Source organism: Falco rusticolus, chromosome 1 (assembly GCF_015220075.1).
Source record: "Falco rusticolus isolate bFalRus1 chromosome 1, bFalRus1.pri, whole genome shotgun sequence".
Taxonomy (NCBI): domain Eukaryota; kingdom Metazoa; phylum Chordata; class Aves; order Falconiformes; family Falconidae; genus Falco; species Falco rusticolus.
The window spans coordinates 110,951,010-110,975,151 of record NC_051187.1 but is presented as its reverse complement, the minus strand read 5'-3'; the positions used below and the strand labels follow the sequence as shown (position 1 = coordinate 110,975,151).

General features: G+C 37.4%; 1 protein-coding gene across 4 annotated transcripts in view; it reads right to left on the bottom strand.

Annotated features, from left to right (window-relative positions):
• LRBA (LPS responsive beige-like anchor protein) overlaps positions 1 to 24,142 on the bottom strand; it is a 411,738-nt gene that overhangs the window by 130,660 nt on the left and 256,936 nt on the right. For all 4 annotated transcript variants that reach the window (XM_037396311.1, XM_037396332.1, XM_037396323.1 and 1 more), the window contains 3 exons: positions 6,032 to 6,149; positions 4,405 to 4,507; positions 2,360 to 2,475 (listed from right to left, as the gene is read on the bottom strand). In XM_037396311.1, the coding sequence (XP_037252208.1) occupies positions 2,360 to 2,475; positions 4,405 to 4,507; positions 6,032 to 6,149 (337 nt within the window). The remainder of the gene's footprint in view (positions 1 to 2,359; positions 2,476 to 4,404; positions 4,508 to 6,031; positions 6,150 to 24,142) is intronic.

Sequence of the window (24,142 nt, the reverse complement as noted above, 5' to 3'; positions counted from 1 at the left end):
TTGTTTCTGGGTAGTGTTTATACCAAGTCAAGGACTTTTCAGTTTCTCAGGCCCTGCCAGCAAGAGGGCTGGAGGGGCACAAGAAACTGGGAGGGGGCACAGCCAGGACAGCTGGCCTGAACTGGCCAAAGGGGTATTCCACGCCATGGGACATCATGCTGAGTGTATAAACTGCAGGGAGCTGGCTGGGGCCTTGGGATCGCGGCTCGGGGACTGGCTGGGCATCAGTCAGCAGGTCAGGTGGTGAGCACTTATATTGTACGTCACTTGTTTTAGTTTTTTTTCCCCCTTCCCTTTGGGTTTTATTCTTCTCCTCTTCCTGCTCCTGTTCACTAGTATTGTTGTAATTGTTATTATTATCATCATCCTCACTATTATTATTATCACCATCATCATCGTAATTTTATCGTCTTTCAATTATTAAATTGTTCTTATCTCAACCCTCCAGTTTTTTGCTTTTTCCCTTCCCTATTCTCCTCCCCATTCCACCGGAGGAAGGGGGTTTGTGAGTGAGCGGCTTTGTGGAACTTAGTTGCCAGCTAGGGTTAAACCACAGTAGCATTTCATCAGGAGAATTCACTTTGAGGGGAATTCTCCCTTGACCATTGACCACCCATGGGTATGCCAACATTTACCAGAACAGAAAATCTGTTTTGGTTTCTCACACGCACCTTCAGGCATCTGTAAGATGAAAATAATATTCTTCCTTCCAGTAAAAACAAAATATTCAGTTAGAATAATCATATACCATACATACACACATACCCTGGTTTATAATTTTTAAATGCACAATTTTTACATGGATGCTGTCTCTTTTTATGACATTGCTGCAGAAACTCATTCATTCACATCACCTCCAATCAGTATGTCCTCAGATTTTTTCTAGCCTGGTCTTAAAAGTCTCAAATGACAGGTTTTTATTTCTTTCAAAGGAATATTATTTCACAACCCAATCTATCAGGTTGTCAGAAAAGGTTTTCTAAAACTCCACCTGAGTTTTTCTAGGGTTTTTTATACCTTCAGTATTTTTCCATCCTGGTTTGCAGAATGGTATAGCTAGATCCTTTCTGTCCCTAATCAGTTGGTTATGTTGCACATTATCTCTTATTCAGGACTAAGTCTACTTACATGACACTGTGATATCTACCTGTATTTGTTTCAAATTGAGAGCCATCCTAATAATCTTTTACCTCCCCATCCTGGGCAACTACATCTTCTCTTTTTCCAGAAGGGTATCTTTCTGTTCCTTTTAGCCTCAAATATCAAGTAGGTAAGAATTCACTTTATTTTTTTCAATGATATATTTAAGCTGAAAAGGATCATTCACTGGAGACACAGAAAACAGTGTCATGATTTGCCTCGTTCCAGCTCAGCAGTAAGGAGGCAAGGCAAGCAGATCTACCCCTACTTTTATAAAGCCTGCCAGCATCCTGGCATCTCTGACTTAATGACTGATTACAGAAACTAGCAAAACTGACCATTTGTATAAAATGTAATTAGTGTGAGCAGAGGCATTGGTTGTATCAATCATGTTAGCAAGAGCCAAGTCTGAAAGGGAATTAACAGACCTTTCAACACTGTCAATACCATCGGAAAAAGCTGAAAATTGAGAAGTTCTGTAAGTTGTTCCAAGAACAAAATACATTGGAAAATAAGAGAGGTCACCAGACCTAACAGCCTCCATTTGCTAAGCTGAAGTCAAGCTGGTTAGAAGCTAATAGGTTAAGATGGGTTGAACGAAATATAGCTTCACATTTACAGAATGAGGGGCTAGAGAAACAATACAGGGATAAGAATTAGGATTTGGGAGCAGATGAATGGTGTCCTGGCACAGCAGCACTGGTGATCCAGGCACTACATTCTTTTCTGAGACCAACCATACATCTTGCAACAGATGTATTTATTCACTCCAGGAATATCCTGCTCCCCAGCTGAGACTTCCCAGAGGGTTCCAGCCCTAAACTTGCTACATCAGTGGTATTTACGGAGGACAGTAATTTTGAAGACCAAAACTTAGAATACTAAGGGATAAAGAAGTTACTTTTCTGAGACTCTGCTAAATAGCAGACGGTCGGTGTAGAGCCTGTCCTCCTACAACAGTCAAGATATTCTGACTTTAAGAGATAAACTGCAGTTCAGTACAGCATTATAAATCGCATGCCTCTCTATTCTTACATAAACATAAAAATAATTACGAATAAATTACATTTAGGAGGATTTTGTGAAGACGTTCCTCAGCAAAAAATTGTATGTAGAAAAAGTTATTTATTAAAAGGACAACATCTAGTAGTGCCCCATGTCTGTTGAGACTGTGCAACCATTAACTCTTTTTCTGAGTCATTACAGTAATTTGTGTTACCTGCTACAGTGTTTAGAAACATCAGGTATTCAAAGTTGGAAATTTCTCGGTGTTGCCACCGCTGGGTCATATTGGAAGCTTTGAAAATCTGTCGTGGACTAGCCAAAGAAATGCGTCTGGGGAAAAAACAAACCAAAACAACAAAACAACATTGGAAAAATAATGAGAAAACCTGTGGGTCTTCCTTTTAACTCATCTGAATTTTAGTAGCAGTTGTACATATTTTTTTTACTAGTTCTGTGCTAAATTTCTCTAGAGGTCAAATTGCTCTTTTGGATACTTGAAGTTCATTTTTAAAGTTTTATAATCTAAAAAGAACAAAAGACCTAAAACATCTGACAGCTGGATATGTCAAGGTTTGAAAACTTTCAAACAGAAATCTTTACAGATGTGCAAATTCAGCTGCTCCATGAAGGCTTGATGTCTTACAGAAATATGTTACTAGTGATTTAGAGAGATGGCAGACCATTAAATAAGAAAATTACACAACTTTTAGAATTTCACATAAGAATAAAGTAATTTTTAGGAGAGGTTTTCAAATCCCTCAAGAACAAAGGAAAACAACGGTAAGATTGATAGAATTACATTTTGAAGTGCATTCTCTTGAGATTTAAATTCTGGGCAGTGTTGGGGAGTTAGTCATAAATAACTCAATTTAACTTTTAGAATTTGATGCCAGATTTCCTAATATTTGTGAAAGACGACTACAGAGTCATTCCTTGGAGTGATAAATCAAGCACAGAAGAGCTTATCATATAATTCCCAAGACAGTTTTGTTCATAATAAAAACATCTGTAAATACCAGAGCCACATCATTTAAGGGGGGAAAAAAATCTAGATATAGTTTTAGTCAACAGATCTTTACAGTTATTGGTAAACAATTAAAGAAAACAGTTACAGTAACTGAGTATTTTTTCAAATTAATACACTGCATTATATTGTAAAAAGATTTATCAAGACAAATGGACATGAAATTTTGAACAGGGTGTCTATACTTTCATGTAAAGTTTTCACACATTATTTGCTTCTGTAAACAAAAATCCTTAAGTTCTTACAGAGTAGCTATAATTGCAATTGAAGAGAATTTCTTCTGTACTTGATAAAAAAAAATAAGGTAAAGTACAAAACACAACAAAGCACATCCCCAGCTATTTTAATGCCATTTCTGTGCACAGAAATCGTTAAAAAATAAAACATTTAACAACAGTCAAGATACTCCTTAAAGGTTGCTGTTTCTTCTGAAAAATTAAAAATCAATCTACTTAAAAATACTTTAAAATTCCTTAAAATACAAGAGGTAACCAATCCAACTAGAGACCAGGTATACCTCAAAACCTTCTATTTCCATCAGCCCCAGTGAACATTAAACTGGGTTGAACTGCTGTGTTTCATCCAGAGCATATCTGGTAATCAAGCCCTAACCTTCTGCTAACAATGCAGCAAACTGATTCATATTCTTCAGTTTTAGGATCCGAACACACAGCCTGCCATTGTAATACTGATTTCTCACTATGCAAAATTTGAACAATGTCCTTCAGAGCTAAAAGACAAGCACACCATAACATTCCCTCACACGCTGTTCAGCTTCTATTGTACTACACATCACTACACTATCCTTCTGAAGAGGAACGATCGTTTTCATCTACGTTTAAATACTACAGAGATTCAAGGATGTTACAGTCAAGCTAATATAATTGAACACGGCCATAAAAGCTAATCAGTCCTACAATCAGTCTTAAATCAGTCTTAAATCTTAGTGAGTTGGCAGGCATAAAGAAACCTATTTTCCTCAAGGAGGGTAAGTGATTGAGTCTCACTGCCAAAAAGAAGCTATCTTGCCTATAACAGACAGACATTACCAACAAATCTCAAATCAGAAAGTTTTTAGTCTACGAACACATTGCGAACAGCATGCAGAAGTGATGGGCTGAGGTTATGCATTTTTGTAAACCAGTAGGTGTAAATGCTTCAAAGCAGATAGGCTGATCTGATGCAAAAACGACTCTTAGAATGGACAGATAAAATTAACTCAAATTGTAAAATACCTGGTCTGGGGCAGTCCAAAGATAGTGCCAACGCCGACCCGAGGCAGACAGTTAACCACCTTCTTTACTGTCGCTTGGTCAGGAAAATTGAACATGACACCCACTGTGAACACAAGAGTTGAAATATGGCACGATTCTTTTTCTTTTTTATTATTTGAGGCTTTCTGACCCGATAAAATTTAATCCTAAGCTTAGATGTTGAACAGATAAAATATTAGACATGTTTCCTGCAGGTTACTGTAGATACATTTTTTTATCATTTCCAGAAATGTTTTTATTTACTATTAACAGGAAGTTCAGCAGAAGTTGTCACTGTTACAAATCTCACAAGGTCTAACGTTGTCTTTCTTTCTGAATAGAAGTTAAACCTATATGCACAGACTGACTGTTTGGAATGGATTTGAAAAAAAAAAATTATATATTAATTGGATCCCACATTTCCTAGTTTACTTTATAGATATTTTCAAGATATATTCTTCAAAATACTATCTTCATATTCTGCCTGAAACATCCCATGACACTTGAGAAATAGCAACCTAAAAATCTAAATAACAATCTAATTATGGTATCACCAGTGGTCATTTATGACTTCATAGAGTAGTACTACAGGCTACAAAATAGGAAAGGTTTTATGCACATGATTAATATTCTGTTGGACAATATCCCCTTCAGATATGCACAACAATGCTCTATGAGATAAGTGTCTGAATACTTACCAGTCACATTCAAGATTAGAGACCATTTTAAGCTCAGGCAAAAACTTTTTGACTAGCACACTAACTGCATAAAACATGTTATCCTATGAAACTTTTACTGATTTCAAGACAACCGCCTTTCCTATTATTACAAAAACAATGTTTTACGTTGTAAAAGTGTCATCTTAAGACCTACTTTATTTGGTGTTTTTGTATACAGTTTTCAAAATTTGTTTTTCAAAACTTCATTATCACTATAAAAGCAATAAAAGTACCTGAAGAATTTTAGTTTAAACCACAAAGACATCATATAACATGGTTTAAAATAAAATTTAGGGGGAGAAAATCCAGAAGAAAGTTCTCAACAACTGTATTTTGAGTGATTCTCACAGTGCCTATGTGCATCTGCAAAAGGAACTGAAGAATGGGGACGGTAAAAAAAAGGTTCATAAACAAGGTAAATGCACATTTCTTTCTTAGAGTTGCACTAAGGTCTAACTGAAAGATACTGTTACTAGAAATAAAGCATGAAGGTATACCAGTCACTGGTCTGTTTTGGTAGTGAAGTTCTTTCACCACATTGTTCTTGATGTGTATACCTAACAACTATTAACCCTCACAAGGGACAAAAAACCCTTCATGCATTACAGATCAGAGGTAGATATGCCTTAAGCAAGAGTTTCCATAGAATGCCAAATAAATGGAAGTGATGCATAGCTAATTCCCAGTTACCATGTTTGATCATAATTCCTCACTGAAAAAAAAAAAAAAAGGTAATGAAAAGGGGAAACTTAAGTTACAAAAATATACTTAAACAATGAGACACTCAATCCAAGCCCTCCTGCTATCTACATAAATCCATAACAAAAAGAACCAAACAGAATGCACATGACCCCAGACCAACACATGCCATTCCTCTAAATGCACAGTACCTCTATTCGCCAAGAATATTTCCAGTGCTGTATTTTGCAAAAGATAACGTCGAGAAAAGATAGATCGAATCTCTGAAAAGAGCCATTTTCCATGGAGTCCTTCTGTATATGCCAGAATCTAGTAGAACGAGACAGAGAAATAAAGTTTTAAATTTATTGTCAGCATAGGTAATATCTTGTAAAAGAGAAACTGATTGACCCACAAACATGGATTGTACCAACTGAACACAAAACCTGCAGCAAAATTAAGATATGCTCAATCATCACATCACATTATGAACCTAAAATGCATTTTTGAAGTCCTAAATTCAACGACTCATGTCAAGTGTTTTAAAAATCAGCTTTTTTGCATTTTTGCCTTTAAAGACAACTGCCTATCTTCCCTAACCAAGGGAGTTTCAGAAACAATATGAAATGTTTGGCACTTCAGCAAAGCTTAAACAGATATTCTGAAATGTATGACTAGGGCCATTAGATGTATCTGCATTGACTTCAGCAGGTAATAACAGGCCTGTAACAAATAAGCAAGAAAAAACGTCTTGCAAGAAAAAATGGCTTTAAAGAAAAAAATGTTCCTTACGTTTATCGTTAAGGCAACATTCATTAATTCTGGAACTATAAAGGTTGGCTGTATAAGAGGTTAAGTATCATTTTGTCAGCTAAGGTTAAACACAAACCTGCAAATGAACTCAGCATAATCTCTCTATGGAGTAAGCGGTTGTCAAAGTAACTTGTTACAATTCCTGTCATCCCATCTGACAGACACAGATGCTTAGTCTGCCTTCAGAATTCAGACTAATCCCATTTTCAGTCCTCAGCCACTTTGTTTCTTTGTTGCTTCACTTTTTCCTTTTCATTTCAAAGCTTAATTATGTAAGTGTTAAGGGACAGCGAGATTGGACACTTCTCTACCTCAGATTAACAAACCATAAGCAAAGGAAAATGTGAGATTTGTCAATTTTAGCAAATACAAAAGCACTTAATAGAAATCCATCACAGAAAAGGAGATTCAGATATAATCCTAGTTAACATCACACTTACTGCAATTTCACTTGGGCAATATCTTGTGTATAAAAAACAAAAGTGAAGTTCAACCCTTTGACATAACAAAGGCTATTAATGAACCCAATTATTTGTTTATAAATTTTTAACAAAAGAGGATTTTGCCTCACATGTAGCGTATGTTCACAACCAACCTGCATGTTTGTAGCACAGAGAGCAAGAAACGCCATTATAAAAGCACTACACGATGCAGTATGAAACACTGTACCACCTTTGTGAATTAAAAGCAAAGATGCCTGCAAACCACAAGCAGACAGGAAAGAAGATCAGAACGTGCAAAGCAAACCATCTCCCACACCTTCTTTCTTTTTCCTTAATCCCTCATCTTCCCCTCAATACAACTGCCACAGACAACTTCTCCCCCAGTACGCACACACACAGAGAAAGAGAAGGCAAGAACAAGTACTTATTCCGACACAAATTTCTAGAAATACGATGAAAGGACCAGAGATGTTTACTAATAATTTCTGGCACAGGGGAACTAATAAACTTGGGCCACGCTGCCACTTTCCATACCACATCCATAGCCCATCCACACTAAGTGGCAGATTTGTGTAATTCTGTGGTGCTATTCAGCACCACCACGGTTGGCTTTGTCATGTGCATATAAATATCCTTTAAAGAGCACAACATCAAAAGAGGTAACAAAGGAGACAAAGTTGCAAAAAAGTACTTTTTGCTGGTATTCATTCATCTTACAATGTTTAAATTGGAGCTTATAATTTCAAGGACTACTTTTTGAGACAGACAGGAATGTGATGACCTCCGCTTTTCCGTTGTAACAAATAAAATGCAACAGCCTGCCTGTCACGATCAGTCTGTGCCTTGCAAATGCAAACGCTTCTTACATGGATACCATGAGTAAAATCAGCAGGTTAAATAATTGCCACTTTTACTCTGCAAAGCCAGCACTTTTTGTGACAATGGAAACCCTGAACATGGCCAAAAGCTTGCTGCATGCAACTGCTGCAGAACTGGAAGGAAAAGCACCAGCTTGAACATAGCAGAGGCAGTTTACATTATGCACCTTGTACAGCCATCATAAAGTTCTCAAATTCAGTATAACAGGATTTACAGCAGCAACTGGAACTGTACTGCAGAAACACTACCAGCCACCACTGTAACAATTCTTTAACCCACTCATTAACAGAAGTTATCAGGAACGAGAAGCAGCTGAGACCTAGCTGAGCAAGGCCTTCATTTCGGGTTGGAATAGCGTCTGCCTGGTCCGCAGCTTCACTTCAAAGTCTCTGGAGTTCAATTAAAACTGGATTACGTGGAAGCAGACCTTCTTTGGGACACACTGTTCTCTGAAACTCCAGGCACACTGACAGCACCCTAGACAGAGGTCTAGCCCGCCAATGAACCAGTTGCTATGGAAACTGCATCATTACCACTGCTCTGCGCTCATCACACCACCTATAGTAGATGAAAGGTCCAGAAGACAAACACATTTCTTTCATGTGTATTACCAAGTATACCTTATGAAAATCCAATCCTACCTTTTATTCCCTGACAAATATCTGATTTTATTAATAGGACCACCTAGTTGCAGAAACTGACTCTGACTTCAAATTAAATTCAGCATCTTTATTCTGGCAAAGGGATTTTTTTATTTTTTTTAAATCAGTGTTACTACCTCTGATATTATCAGAATCACAACTTTCAAAAACTACTTTTGCATTTTCCTGTTTTCACCTGTAAGACACACAACACAGAATTCTACTTAAGAATTTAAGAACACTATCCTCTTCATACTATTGTAAAACACGTTGAGTATAAACCCAGCTCATTTATTTGGGAACAACTTGTGGAGCAAAGACTAATGAGGGCATACAATCTAATTTATCCTGCACAAATAGTACCACCTTCCCCACATGAAAAAGTATAGAATTTCAGCTGATCTGACACATCAGATTGAAGTTTTATCTACTGCACATTTCATTTATTTCAAAAGATACTGTGCTTTATGGATGGAAACACTATTCATATAGTCTACCTTTTCAATTAAAATACTTAAATCAAGTGAGCCAATTGTAAAGTTTTATGGTTCTAAAAATCTCATTAGACACACTGTTCTGTGATTAGACTTTGGCAACACTAGATGAACAGCTGGTACAACAAGACTATTACAAATTACTGTACAAACACAAAATTACTTTCACCTTTGCATGGAGCTCTTCTTTACTTCACGTAACAGAAATGAGGGTCTAAACCTGTAACCAGCCCTCACGTTCCTGCTGCAGGCCCTGACACTGCACAGCTGGAAGCAACTCCCCAAGAAACTAGTCAGTAAAGAATGGCCAGCTTCAACCCCCACTCCAAGGAGATTCTGAAATCAGTTGCATGTAAATTCAGGTAGTATAGTGCTGTTCATAAGATTATACATAGAGAAGTCCTCCCCTCATGATTCATAGTTGTATATCAAATAATTTCCCAACATTAAAGCGCTCACTGGGCAGCTCTTTTGTCCACGTACAGTTTTGAAAACAGATGCCCCATCCTACCTTTCCTTCAAAACCTCCTTGAATGTTGGTCATAAACAATGTCTCTCATACAAGATTACGTGCAATAGTTAAAAGATACCATCACTACAGTTGCCTTCTGAATTAGAAAAGCAATATTTTATTGAAGACTAAATGAACATTTTGCTTTACCTTTTAAGCAAACCAATCAGCTACCGTATATTTTATTTGATTTTAGAGAAAAGTACTATTGATCTTCAAAATGTGAATAGGCTAGAAGTAATTAAGTCTATAAATGGGTTACAGAACTGAAACAGTAACTGAATAATTATATTACTTTAATGTGCCAGCCAATTTAATGGCCACAAGAAAAATAAAAACTAAACAGCTTATTTAAAAAGCCAATGCACATTTGTATATTTCCAAAAAAAGTTATGATGTACCAGACACATAAAAAATACCAAAAAAAGCCACCAAATAAAAAAAATAAAGCATTGAATTTGCATTTAAATTTGACTGCAATTGAGAGATAAAATCCATAAATACATTTTTTCTAGCAGCATTCTTTGTCATTTGGGAATGACATCAGGAAGGCAAAATTACAGCACTTAGAGGTTACAAAATCTGACTCTGAGTTCACGAGGAACCTGGATCTCCCCCACAATCTCCACCCTGCAACTGAAGATCCTCAGATCCTCCTGTCCAACTGTCCAGGCACTACTGAGTTCCTGGCTGCAGGATTTGCAGTGAAATGGTCTTACCCTGCTCTTTGTTCAAATATGTCCACATCCAACCAGGCTAATTGGGAATTAGATCAGATTAGTAATCATTTTAAATATCCAAATTTTCTTAAATAAATCACAGTGCTTATTAGTCTATTTTAGACCTTTCTACAGAACAGCAAATAAGACGTTTGTTTTAAATCTCAGGTGTTTATACAATCAGCCACTGAAATCCACAGGCAAACAGTGGCAATCTCCCACCCAGTCCCTCCTGTGAGCACGCACAGTCTGCTATACAATCCTGCTCAGCATTTTCATGGGTGACAAACTCAATTAAACATATTAATTACTTTAATGTTCCACTAGACAGTTTTACCCAGCATAAAAAAAATTAAATAAATAAATAAATACTCCGTGACCTTTGTATCGATCAGAGCAAAATGGCTTATGCCTGGGTGTGGGTGGTGAAGGGATTGGGGAGGGGGGTGGTAAAGGACTCTCATGTTTTCTCTTCCAATTACTGGGGGAGATGATAAAACCACAGCAAATGATGTATCAGCTCATTTTATCTTATCGCTTTGGGGCTAGGTGACAATGAAGTTCATATTTCACTGGTTCCCATTGAAGATTGTGAAAATTACTTGGCCTTATGACCTGAAATTTCACTGGAAGACAGAAATTTCTCTTCTGCAAAGTAATGCAATTTTTCAGATGTCAACCTTTAGCCCAGCTTTAAAAATTAATTTCATTTATATTAACCAATGATATTGATATTTTCACAGAATGCTCTTTGATACATGAACCACAGACTAGCAAATTGATGTGCTCTAGACGGATAAAATTATTTTATCTGAAGCTGCTGGGGACAGACAGATTTACCACAAACCGAAATTCCTATTTCACAGTATACTATTTATACTAGCCTCATATACCTTAAGGCCTCTGGACCTGTAAACAGTTTAATCTCTAGTTAGGACTCAGTTTTGTTTCTAGACTTCTTCAGTTTTGAAATAATTTCTATGTATATGATATACAAATAAAAACACCATTTGTTTAGAAATTAATAGTTTGTCACAGACCACAGATCAGTACACACGTGATGACATGAAAAATACTTCCCAGATGATTAAAATAGAGGAATGCACAACTATATTTTCTCTCTTTATCCTCACACTCAAGCTATATTTCAAAGTGAACAAAGCATGCAAGGCAGATTTTCTGAGCGTGCCCAGGGAAGTGGCTGGGTCGCCATCCCTGGAAGTATTTAAAAGACGTGTAGATGTGGTGCTTAGAGACATGGTTTAGTAGTGGATTTTGCAGTGTTAGATTAATGGTTGGACTCAATGATCTTAAAGGTCTTTTCCAACTTAAATGTTTCTATGATTCCACTAACTACAGATAACCTTCTTCCCAATTATCAAGAGCTAACTCAGGAAAAAAAATGCATTCAGAACTTTTCTGATTTGGCCGAGGCTCTATACGCCTCACATAAACCAATATATCTGTGAACAATGTCAGCAAAGTTAGTACCAACTTTTCTACTGTATCCAGTACTTCACAAACAACTTTTTTACCCCCTTTTGATTAACCTTGCTGACTGTTAGGGAGCAGGAGTTCATTATCACTGGCAGACAGCATTTAATCAACAAAAAGGACAAGAAGATCTGATTGCTAAAGATAGGTATACAAGTTAAATTATGCAGCCTAGAAAGTGGAATTTCAAAAAGAAGAAGATTAGTATAGGTTTGGGTGGCTGTCCAAGTCCTGCAAGGTTAAGGATGTAAAGTTATGCCTTTCTTTGGAAAATAAGACAGCAGGCTTATTTATGATCAAAAGGAGCCACAACTGCAAGAATTCACAGATTCTCATCGGAGCTGACTGATGTCTTGATATAGTGAACCTGTTACGTTCCGATTTAAGAGTTAGTAGGATCTGCTCATCAAGAGCTGTTTACATCATCTGGGACGGTTTCCCATCAGGATCTAGCTGTAACAGTTTACAAATGATTCAGCTCAAACCTTCTGAAACAATGGTTATTTCAGCTTCTGTGTCTGTCCGCAGGTTCAATCGCTAACTCAAGAACAGGCTAGGTGACCAACAAGTTGTTTACCAACATGTGCAGAACAAATCTATAGTCTCTGCTATTTCCAATAAACACGCAAGCAATAATTATCAGTTCCTGAGGTGTGAAAGTCTAGAAAGTAAGAATTAGCAACAATTTATTAGCGAGACTACCAAAAGCAGCCTTTCTAAAGCAATCTCCCATAACATACCTCAGAAGCACTAAAAAAAGCAGTGTGCTACCAACCTAACCTGCAAGCCATGCACTGTAGAAATGTCAATGCAACACCAGCAAGCAGCAAAAACATATATAAGAAAACAGAAATTCATGACAGGGTTTTTTTTGTACAGAATATTTCAGACAGACAGCTCTCTAGCCAATCATCCTCTTCTCATTTGCCTCAGTAATTTTTATTTACAGTACACCTGAAATGCAATTTTGCAAAACAGTGTTGTAAAAAAACCCACCACAAACACCACCAATTCTAGATCATACGAAGATCACCAAGAAAAAAGTACATGCATTAACCTGGAAGTTCATAACTCCAACCCCTATTTATTTGTGGCAGTGTTTATAACCCACACATAAAGGAGGAGAATGGTGACAATCTTTACTCTGCCAGGGTTAGCTGTTACGCTATTTGCTATAGCACTGATGTTAATACCTACACAGACTTCAAGTACTAGCGAGTAAAAAGACTTAACAAATCATAACTGAGATATCTTTTAATCGTACAGAAATAACTCAGGATACTCATAAGCATAAATTGTATAAAGAAGCCTCTGAGATGTGTATCGTGCCTTCCATGTTGAAGCATGAATTACCCTTTTTGCCTCGTGAGTGGGTCTTTATGGCTCTAGATTTGCTTACGATGTTTGCTTAAATTATCTAAGATTGAAGATACTCTTACGAAAGTGCATCAGTACACACAGGTACAGCCACAAGTGTGTGTGTGTATAAATGTTCACCTATTAAAATAAGAGTGAGAGACTGCATAAAAGCATTACATATAGTTATGCACAGAGAATAAAGAGTATTTTCTCATTTTTTTCCTTCATTAGATCATAAGTTTTAAAATTTGGAGAGTGCTTTTAATCCATTCTAATTAATAAGTCCAATTCTGGCAAGTCTTGATGTCCACATAGATTGACAGTTTCCATAACCCCCTTGTGAACTGCATTAAATTATACAACTTCATGATTTCATATGTCAATGAATTCTGCCAGTTAAACATACACAATGTAAATACTAAAAAAGCTAGGTTTCTTGATTTCATTTTGTATACATTGAAGAAATGACATTACCTGCAAAAGCTCAAGATGACAGTTTAAGCATCCCTGAGCAAAATTCAGTGAAATTATTTCTCACTGTATAGAAGTCACCAAAGAAGCTGATCATCTTAAGATGTGGAATTTGGATAAAAAATGCTGAAAGAAAGTATTATTAATACTAAGCCTCTGTAGTAATGAACTGGTGTGGTGCACTCCATGTTAGCTACTGTACATGAGACAGAATTTTGGAAAATTAGGTGGGGAAACTCCATTTGCCATCATCTCACCTATGCAACCGAGGAGCAGGTGTCTAGGCCTCTCCAAAAAATTCCTCGCAACTCTCTAATCATGGTGCTAACAACATAACTTTTATGCAGCACAAATGCTGCTACCTCATTACCTAGCCCACTTTCAAGCTTATTAATACAGAAAACTAAAAGACAAACAGGAACCTTCAGATGTTCCAAATTTTGCCTTTGTGAAAAATGATCATTTAAGCTGTCCTCCTGTCTCCTTGGGAGTTAACAAAAAAGAAAATCCAAATTCAGATTGTGATCATGTGGAAGTGATCATTACGGAAATGTTTTATTATTGGAAATGAGGTTATAAAACAAAAACTCTTTTAAAACTTCACCTCAAAAGTTTCTAGTGTACTCCCTTGCGCTGGCTATTACAATTAAGCAAAAAACAGATGCACCTTTTTGAGGTAGTAAGTATGACCATGATACAAATTTTGCTGATCTACTTGAAGTGTGATCATATAGAAAGCTCCCTAATAGAAGTAAGACCCATATAGGTCTCCTTCAGCTGCAGTTTATGAGGGCAGATACCCAGGTGTGTGTGTCTGAGATAAGTGAGTTAAAAATACTCTTGAGGAATACCAGCAAGGACTGTTAACCATTTTGTGTCTGAGCTCTCCAGTACAGGATACCTTGGAAGGGTCTCAAGATCAGATTTCTTCCTGGGAAGATCTTACCCAGCAAAGGGTACCAATTCCTTCTGTTCTTTGTATAAGACAACTGAAGTAAAATTAGAGAAAGTAAGTGCTAGGGTTGCAGCCTCATCATCTGTGATGAATCACTCATGCTGAGATCAGTTTCAGTTTTCAGTCCGTCTGTTTTTCAGAAAATCAAAACTGATTTGTGGGAATTACTGTCTTACTCTCTCCTACACAATCAGACCTGAGACTCTTTGGACAGGCCCCTCTTTTCATAGTTCCGAGGCAATTGGTTTTTTTCCTCGCATTTCAGAAGCAATTTGTAATATCTGATAAACTTCTAACAATTAAAATTACAGCACCTAGCAAAGGACTTTTTCCCTTTCCAATTCTGAACACATTATGCTGTTGTGCTTTGCTCATCTTATTTCTAGTAGCGGCTCTAATATATGCCATGATGCTTTAACACTACTGCAATAAAAACCCTCTCTAAACTATTTAAAGGATCTCAAAACAAGCCCTAAAAGCTTTCTCTTGTTTAAGTACCTGAGAAATTAATAAAAGGAATCAAGCAGAGATTCTTTTTTTATGACAAGAAGGTATTATCATGGTGTGGGGTGCAGTTTCTTTTAAGTTTAAAGTTCTGGCTGGTTCCTCTTTTATAAAATTCCTACCACAGAAAAAAGCCTTGGAGATAATTTTTATCAGACTGTAATGGTTGATGTCTAAGAAGTACAGAGTATGAAAACCAGGACAATTGCCAGACAAATGACTCACAGCAGTTCATATTCACAGCAGTATAACTAGATATGGTACAAGTAATGTACAGGAGCATCGACCTCAAAGGCAGAGCACAGAAAACAATGTAAAAGCTCTCTTTGTTTTGCTGTCTCTTAAAGGCACTTAGTCATTGAAAGATTTTTAGGAAAATGAGGTTCATGCTTGCTGTAACTGGCTCTTCAAAATCCTATTTTGAATAGCTAATGAGAATAGTCCTATTAGATTTCCCACTGATGTTCCCTGCACCGCCCATTTCACTACTTTCAGGATGTGATTCCTCCCACTGCCTGCTTCTCCACGTATCCAGCAAAGGCCTATCCAGCCAGAACACGTGCAAGTGGAAGCAGCAACTACAGCCAAGAATGAACTAATGCACCTGCCCATCCTGGCGGTTGTCCAGTGTCTGCCATTGTCACCTGGTCCTCCAGATCAATGGGCAAATAGGCAATGAATAGGTAACTTCCAATGCCAAAAAGAAGGCTCTTTTTTTTATCAATGACCTGTACGCTGACCTCCATATCCCTTCATCATAAACAAAAACACAAACACCCCCACACATCTGGCAGGAAGCTAGAGTACCAGTCGTCATGAAAAACTGCATCTGATCCACTCATTAATGGGAACCAAGCCCATACACAGCAGAACAGATGTGCCTCTTGAAGGCAAAGAGAGAAGTCAAGACTCCAGAGCTGCCAGTCCAGCAGTTTACATTAAAAGATTCTGTGCTATGTTTTATGAGAGATGTGGCACAGAAGGTGAGGCTTGCAAAGAGGTGGGAATGTAGACATGGCTTAATGCCACCTTTATGCTGCACAGACTCTAGACCGCTGCAGGAACCAAATCCCTCTTGAGAAATACAGAGCAGCAGCAGAGGCTGCTGTGTCATTACATACATTGGCCTTATTCGGGATGCCTGGGGCCTGCCCTGTAGCCCAGGACTGTATAGGACTTAATGCTATAGAAATTCTCCCTCCTGCTTTCAGAAGTTGGGACAGAAGATAGCACAGTGCTACTAATGAACCCCCTGCTGCTCAAGTGCTTCTCCGCTCACCGCTAGTCCATTTACTGTCAACCAAAGCATAACACAGGTACAACAACAAAGCAGAGAAATTGTTCTTGGTTACCAAAGGACATGTCCCCTACATGCACTTCTTTTTCATCAAGACCCACATGAGCGTACCTCATATTCTCTATCTGCATTCTTACATTTACCTTATATTCCTGTAAAAGTAGATTCATTTCTCAGGTAAAGGAACCGCCTGCCATCAGTCAGTGACAAAGGTTTTGCTATGGCCTGTGACTGTAAAGGAGAATCTCTTCTTTCCAGATCACCCACGGAAATAACTTGACCAATTAAAGCTTATTGCATGTTTGTAAAGAACAAAAAGCTATGTGAAGAGCTTTCATACAATAACTTCTGGTTTTTGATCTTAGTAGACAAGGTAAAATAAAGTACTATGAATTCAGCTTTACAGCATATCTACGAGTAGAGACCCTTTTCCAAGGTCAAACAAGCCATGGACATAGCTAACGTGAGGTCTACAACCACATCTAGGCTAACAGAACAAGAACATAACCCTAATTTCAGTTTAAAAATGCAATAGAAAATTAAACTGCATTTCTAGTCCAAATGATTGATAAGAAAGGCTTGGAAATGTGATTCAAGTGTAACAGATACACAGACAGCAGTCTGGGGATAGCTGAACAATTGATCCAACAACATGATTTGCCTTGCCATTCCCCCTGGGGTATTAAATCTAAAACTTGCTGCTCCTGAGGGCCCAATAAAAAATAGGCCTATCAAAGAATTCTGCAGATGACAGGAGTAGGGAGGGCAGTAAGTCTCTGTGAATATAACAGCTCTTGTGAAGAGCTGTAATCTGGGCTGTGCTACGCATTTCTCTGACAAATCCGCGACGCTGTTTTGCACAACTGGAAGTTTTCCTAAGAGCCAGGAAAAGTCCAGTCTAACGTGGGAGTATTTACAAAGCACCAGGTTCCAGCCAAGTTGTAACAGATTCATAAATGCTAAAGTCAAAAGGGGAAAAACTGCTTTTTTTAGACAAACTTAACCTCACAGCAATATCCTATCCATCCTGCCCAAAGTGCTGCCAAGAACTAATAGTTCCTGAGAAAATGTAACATTTATTCTGCTCGTGCATAATTCATTTACAAAACTAACTTAAGGCAGCACTTTCATAGGCAACCCTTATCAAGTAAATTAACCGCATTTCAAGGAATGATGTGGGAGGCCTTCTTACATCTTTTAAGTGGGGAAAAAAACCTAACTGGATAGCGGCTCCCTTCCCAGTCAGCTCCATGTTTTGAAAAAGGTGTAAGGTTTTTAAGAAGAGCAGAAGATTCAAGGCAAAAGAGAAATTGATTTTGCAGAGGCCTTTTCAGTTCTGAAGTGATTTCATTTGTTACTCGATGTTCTTTTGTAACAAAAACATGCAGGTTAAGACAGAAGACTTACCTTAGGGTTAGTGAGGGTTTTCTCTATGAGTAAAAATAAATACTGGAGTACTTGTAAGTAATTTTAATGATTCGGGATCTGGCATCCGTGAAAATAAAAATACCTGTAACCAATTCTTGCCATAACATGTCAGCAATACAGATATTCAAGTAGGTTAATAATTTTAAGATATATGTCAAAGGAAAGAAGTACTGACTTTGGAATCTGAAATATAAAAATATCACACCCTACAAGAAGGAACACATTTATAACTAGAAACTTTTGTGGATTTATCTCTACAGGATAATCAATTTCTACTAAAGGAGTTGGAAACCGAAACTTTGTGTAGTTTAATGGCTGAGCACTTCTTACAGGGCAAGGAAAGCAATTTTTATTTTTCCTTGAGTGCATGAGAACTAGCTAATCAAATTACTAGGACGCAAAACTTGAGGCAATAGCACATACTAAAAGCAACTCGTCCAGACATACCTCATAGGGTTCCACCAGTAAAGAACTGACAAACTGATCAACAAAACATTGTTCCTGTTTGACAGAAGTTGTATTTGTTTGTCCTTATTTAATAATTATAGCGGGTTTGAAATGTGGATTTAAAATAAAATGATAGACTTATCAACTTTAATTTGTTATATTAATTGTTGAAGTTTCAAATATACAGTAACATAAAGAGTCTAGTGAAAAATAACTAAAATTGGCAAGTATCTGCTTCTCAGCATTCCACCCAAACAAAATGTCGATGTTGATAAAATCCACTTTTTAAAACATGTACCCTTGCAAATCTTAAGTACTGTCATCTCATCTCCCTGTTGGAGTTTGATTGATTACGCCTTTTCCTTATGTTCATTAATCTCATCACCTTATCTTTTACACCACTTCATTTTAGCAGAAAGGCAATAATAAAACCCTCATCCATTATCCTTTTACGCATCTAGTCAAGCGGAAATGGTTAATAACATGCTACAAATTGAACTTCAATCACCTCATTTTCTCCTTTGTCGAATGCACATTAAAGTATATTCCAAAAGTGCAATTTGTTTTACAGGGGAATTTGTGTTATATTGCTACAGACAACTAAAATTAAGTGTTTCTCAGTTTGGTTATTAAATATATCCAACTGTCCTTTTATCTCCGATACTAAAACATTAACTCATTTTATTAGGGTGTAATAATACAAGAGCCTTATCTCCCAGAACACAGGGACATCTAGTCTGCCTAATAGTAAGTGTTATACAATGGGTCATTTATCTTTTTTTAAAAAAAATATGCTTCTGATAGTGTATGAATTGGTACATTATTGCAGATGAAATGGCTCTCCATTTAAGAAAAGTTAATTTGTTTACATGCAGGCTTATCTTCAAATGCAAGCCCCATTAGAGAAGCGGTCTGTAACTGTCAGAGCAAGTGAGGAGGGAAAATAGGTGGATGCAGAAAAATTTAGAGCCCAATAATTTAACTCTGATCACCAATTTCCTGTTTGAATATTAACTGTGTTCCACAGGCACTTCGCAAATATTCTATGATCCTAAAATGATTCTACAGAAACACTAATTGAAATAAGAGTCCCAGAACTTGGTATGTGAACTCTCATCATCATTCCAAATACAGGCATATCTTAGTAAACTAAAAGAAATTATATTTCTCAAAAAAAAAACCAACCCAAAAACAAAACCCAAACCCCAAAACCCCAAAACAACAAATGAACAAGAAAGTCCATCTCATAAAAAAAAGTTCCCAAATGATACATGTTTGGAGTTGTTTCTTCCAAAAAATAAAAGGGTGGGTGAAATTCTAGCTCTATTTAATTCTGCGACAGTAATCCCTTTTACAGAAGGGGAGCAAGATTTTCTCTGCTGATCTCGCATCCCCCTGGAAAAAGTTCCACTTGCACTTTGGAGATCATCTCAGTGAAACAAGACCAGTTTGACTAACTCCTCCGTAAAATTGCGTACCAGGACAAACAAATTTAACCACAAATGCCATACAACTATTACAGTAAAAAGATATTTTCCTGTGCTTTGTCTCATCCCAATTCTATGGAAACTTAGCGTTAACCTTCTAAGAAGCCTGAGAACACCAAAGATCCTACCTTTAATCAAAGAAAATCGAATTAGGGAGACAGTCATTTCTACCATAAAAACTTACAGTAGTTAGTCTCACAGTACGTATATACACTAATTATTTAAAAAAATGAAGTAATGGCTGTCTTTTACATTAAAACAAAGCAAAGCACAAACACACAGCTCTAATTAAATTCTAAAAAGATGAAAAATCACTTTTACATTTCCCTCAGTGGTCATCCTTTTTTCCAACTCTTTTATCCATTAAAAGTTTGTCTTATTTCCCAAGCCTTTCAACCAGTGTTTCCTCACTCCTGCTCTATCATCTTCCATTCAACCTGCAACTTCACAAGCACGTTTGCAGGTGGCTGTCCAGTTCCTGTTGCACCTCATCTTGTCCATCCTCAGCGACTTTCTACCGCTACCCCAAACCCTCTGTTCCAACAGCAGTATGTTTGCGGTCATGCAGTAAGCTGGAGTTGGGTAAGTGATTCTGATAGAAATCAACCTAGGATGGGCAGAAGGAAAAAAATGAAAGGGGGGAGGAGACGATGAGACCAGTTTTATTCAGACTCACTTCCCCACTCAAAACACTTTCCCAGGAACACCTGAGGAAGGGATGGGAACATGGTGATTGGATGGCACTTGAGGACTGCTTAAGCCAGTACTATCACTGAAATGAATGCTTCTGAAACTTTGGTCTAGTAAAAACTTGACTCCAGTCAGAACAGCATCTGCTTGTGATTAGTTTGGTTTTCAGTCACGCACCTCTCCAGTTTCTTCCATTTCTCTACGTGTTAAAAAAAAAGACACTCGTTATTATCTGAAACTCTGCTGTGCGTTTTCTCTAGAAACTGCCTCAAAGCACTCCTTCAATGCCATACCTCTGAAAGTTTCCAAGTGTGTTGATATAGATAGCTGCTGGGTTTGTGTTGAAAATCTCTCCTTTGGTCTTTGAAAATGTCTTCTTTCTTGTTTTCTCATACTTCAGCCAACATGTAGCTATCTGATGCTTCTGGTTCTAATTTAGAAAGGAAGATACCTGGACTGTGTTTGTAAATGATGGTTCTCTGATACTGCCACAGTCCATGGCTAGGCTTGTATTGCACCCTAGTAATACAAAAAGCATTCTGCTTCTTCAAAGCATAGAACATCTGCACACTACTCCGTCTGTGTTCATGACAGATTCAGCCCTGGAGTAAGAAAACTCAATTCTTACTGAAATAAATAATTTGACCCCTCAAGAATTCAGGCTGCTTCATCTTCATAAAGTCTGAAGTACTCAACTACTTTTTCTGCTACCCAAGCTACTTTTAATCTTGACTCAAAAACACATAAACAAGTTAATGTGCATGCCATCCGCTCATTGCAAAGTCACTGAATTAGACCAAAAATACTGATTATTTGCTAAAACCTGCATGCTTAAACTTTCTAGTTTCACATATGAAGACCAAAATTGTAGTTGGCATCCAAAACAAATTTCAGAATGAAATGCACAGTCAGCACTTCCAAGTAGCACCTTCAACTAATAGAAGCATATCAACATAACAAATCTAAAAAGCATGCATTCCTAGACCATGTGCAGACACAGAATTTGATCTGAATCATCAAATTATTTTTTTTTTCATTTTGATAATTTTTCTGAAAGTTATCTTTCAGAAAACTGCTTTAAGTATCCCCTCTTAATAACGGCATCTTCTTCTAAATATGCAACTGAAGAGGTTTTCTACTTGTTTCCCTTTTGTTATTTAATTTACACTAAAACAGATGTTCAAGAGAGCCTTTAGGTTCTTTATGAGAAAGTCTAGTACCCAAGTGGAATAAATAGGGAATTAGCACGAGCTATAAACCTAAGAAGCTTCTAAATTGCTGTCTGCCATTTACCAATAGAGGTGCAAGTTTACACAGTGTAAGTTCAACCCTTCAGCTGATGCCACACTTTTGCAAAATGTAAATCACTGATGCTATAGTACTTGATTGTGGCAATTTATTGCAGAAATAAATGAACAACTGAATACTAAGCAAGTCAACATGAGTCTTGATTCTAGTCTCTAACCACCATTCCTGTACCACATAACATGTCATCATCTATAAGTAAATGAGTTAATCAATTTAATGAGGATTCAGACAAATCGGCTGCCTAATGAGCACTCAAACTGATGTGGCAAGGGTTATGCTCCAGTGCTGACAAAATCAGTTTGATGAAACTGTGACAAAAGCAGCAAAGCACTACTCCTTCAGCACATTTTCCTGCATCTTATTAACATGAAATTACAATCACTATTTGCAAACTGTATAGGGAAATCATTTATCGTGTAAGTCATGTAAGCATATGCTTTATCTACTTTTCTTTCCAGCAAGCCTGTGTATATTGTTGGAAATCATTTAGTAATTATTCAGTTCTTTTTGAAAATGGCAATCAGATAGAGTTGTTTAAAGTAATTTAGATTGAGTATGCCAAGGGAATTTCCACAGACATCACATTGTATGATTTTGCATTTATGAACATGCCATTTGGCAATAAATATAAAATAAACTAACCAAAATAAATGAAAATATGCCGCAGCTTTGCAAATAGTTAAGGAAATTAACACTGGAATCTCTTTAAAAGCAAACGGAAAAAGTCTGACTCCAGTTTTAGATAATGGCAATGCTCTCCATAATGCTAAGATGCAAAAATCATAGGCCGAGGAAAGAAATGAACCTAACATGTATCTTAACTATTTTACCAAAATCCTTTAATCAGGGCTCCTGTTAGAATTTTCTAGCACTACTAGCTAGGTATGTCTGGGTTCAAAATGCAGGGCCAAGGAATGTCCAAAGGACTTGAACATAAGACTTGAAAATAATTAAAAATTAAAATCTGTCAAGTAAAAAAAAAGCCATAATTTAAAAAGTAAAACTTAACTCTTACTTTCCAAGTATTATGTGTCTAGAAAACTTTCTGCAGCGAAGGAAAAGCACCTCTACATGAGGTTGTTTAAACACAAGAGATGCAAAGGTATATCAGAACAGTTTTTACAAGTAATAGCCACAAATAAAAGATGTTTCTAAATAGCATCAGTGTACCTGCAGCCATACAGACCATATAACCCTGCACTAGGATTACAAGAATAAACTTCTGGCTGTTTTCATAGAGCCAGCAACAATTTAATGCTTATACACTAATGACTTTCCCTTCTCTAGGGCAAAGTGCCATACCTGTAATATCTAATAGCTGTCCTGTGAGCACTGCAAGGACCAGGGAGAAATGGTAGAAGTCACAACTTTTTCCCAGGAACATGGGATGGAGCAACTTTGAAACTTCAGCATGAAGTCAGAAGAAATAACTGACTGTTACATAAGGACGCACAACCTCAGATACCAATGCGATTGTATTCTCTGGAGCAGGTATCTTTGGCTTTGGGATCTGTCTTTGAAAAGCAATCCAGAGACAGCGTAAATGATGTTGCATCCAACATAAATAGAAGGATGTCAAACCACCAAACCAGTAATTAGGAACATTCCCAAAACAAGAAATATGTGTATTTAAAAAAAAAACCAACACATAATTATTACATTAAAACAACAGTAGAAATCAGTGGCAGTTGACAAAAGCAGCTGGCATATCCTCATACTATTTTAACACCAGGCACTTCCCCCACAAAGGACAGTGTTCTTGATAACACAGTGATTTAAGTCTGAAAGGGCTGAACTTTCCACTTCCATGATTCTGATCACAATACACCTCATCTAAGTTTCCAACCCATTTAAAGGTTCTCGATTAAAATCCTGATTCACCTGTAATCACTTGGCTGAGGTGACAGGCTATGGCTATGGCTCCACGGCAGGATGCTCCGGCCTGCCCCAAACTGTACGGTCCCACTGCCTCCTTTCTCCTGCCACTAATGTTCCTATGGCCCCAGAGGTAGTTGCCTCAGGGAATCGCTGTGTAAAAATCCAGGGAAGAAAATGTAGCTTCCTGTCAGGTCAGTTGCCTCACTTGACTCATCAGGTAAATGCTGCTGATGGCACAGGGGTGGGGGGGAAGGACTAAGCAGCCATGAAATGGGTCCAGCAATTCTTTCTGTGCCAGATCCCGTTTGCATTAAAGTGGTGGTAGAACCCTCCTCTCAGTTTCACGGACCATTACATACTTCTTTGTGCCTCTGAAAATATCTTGCCATTGCAACTGTACAGCTGTTTTCCCACCCGACTTCTGTCTGCTAGCTATAGGAACATGCCACAGAAGAAACAATTCGCCTAGTTAGCTTTGGTTGAATATAACTTCATAAAAACTTCC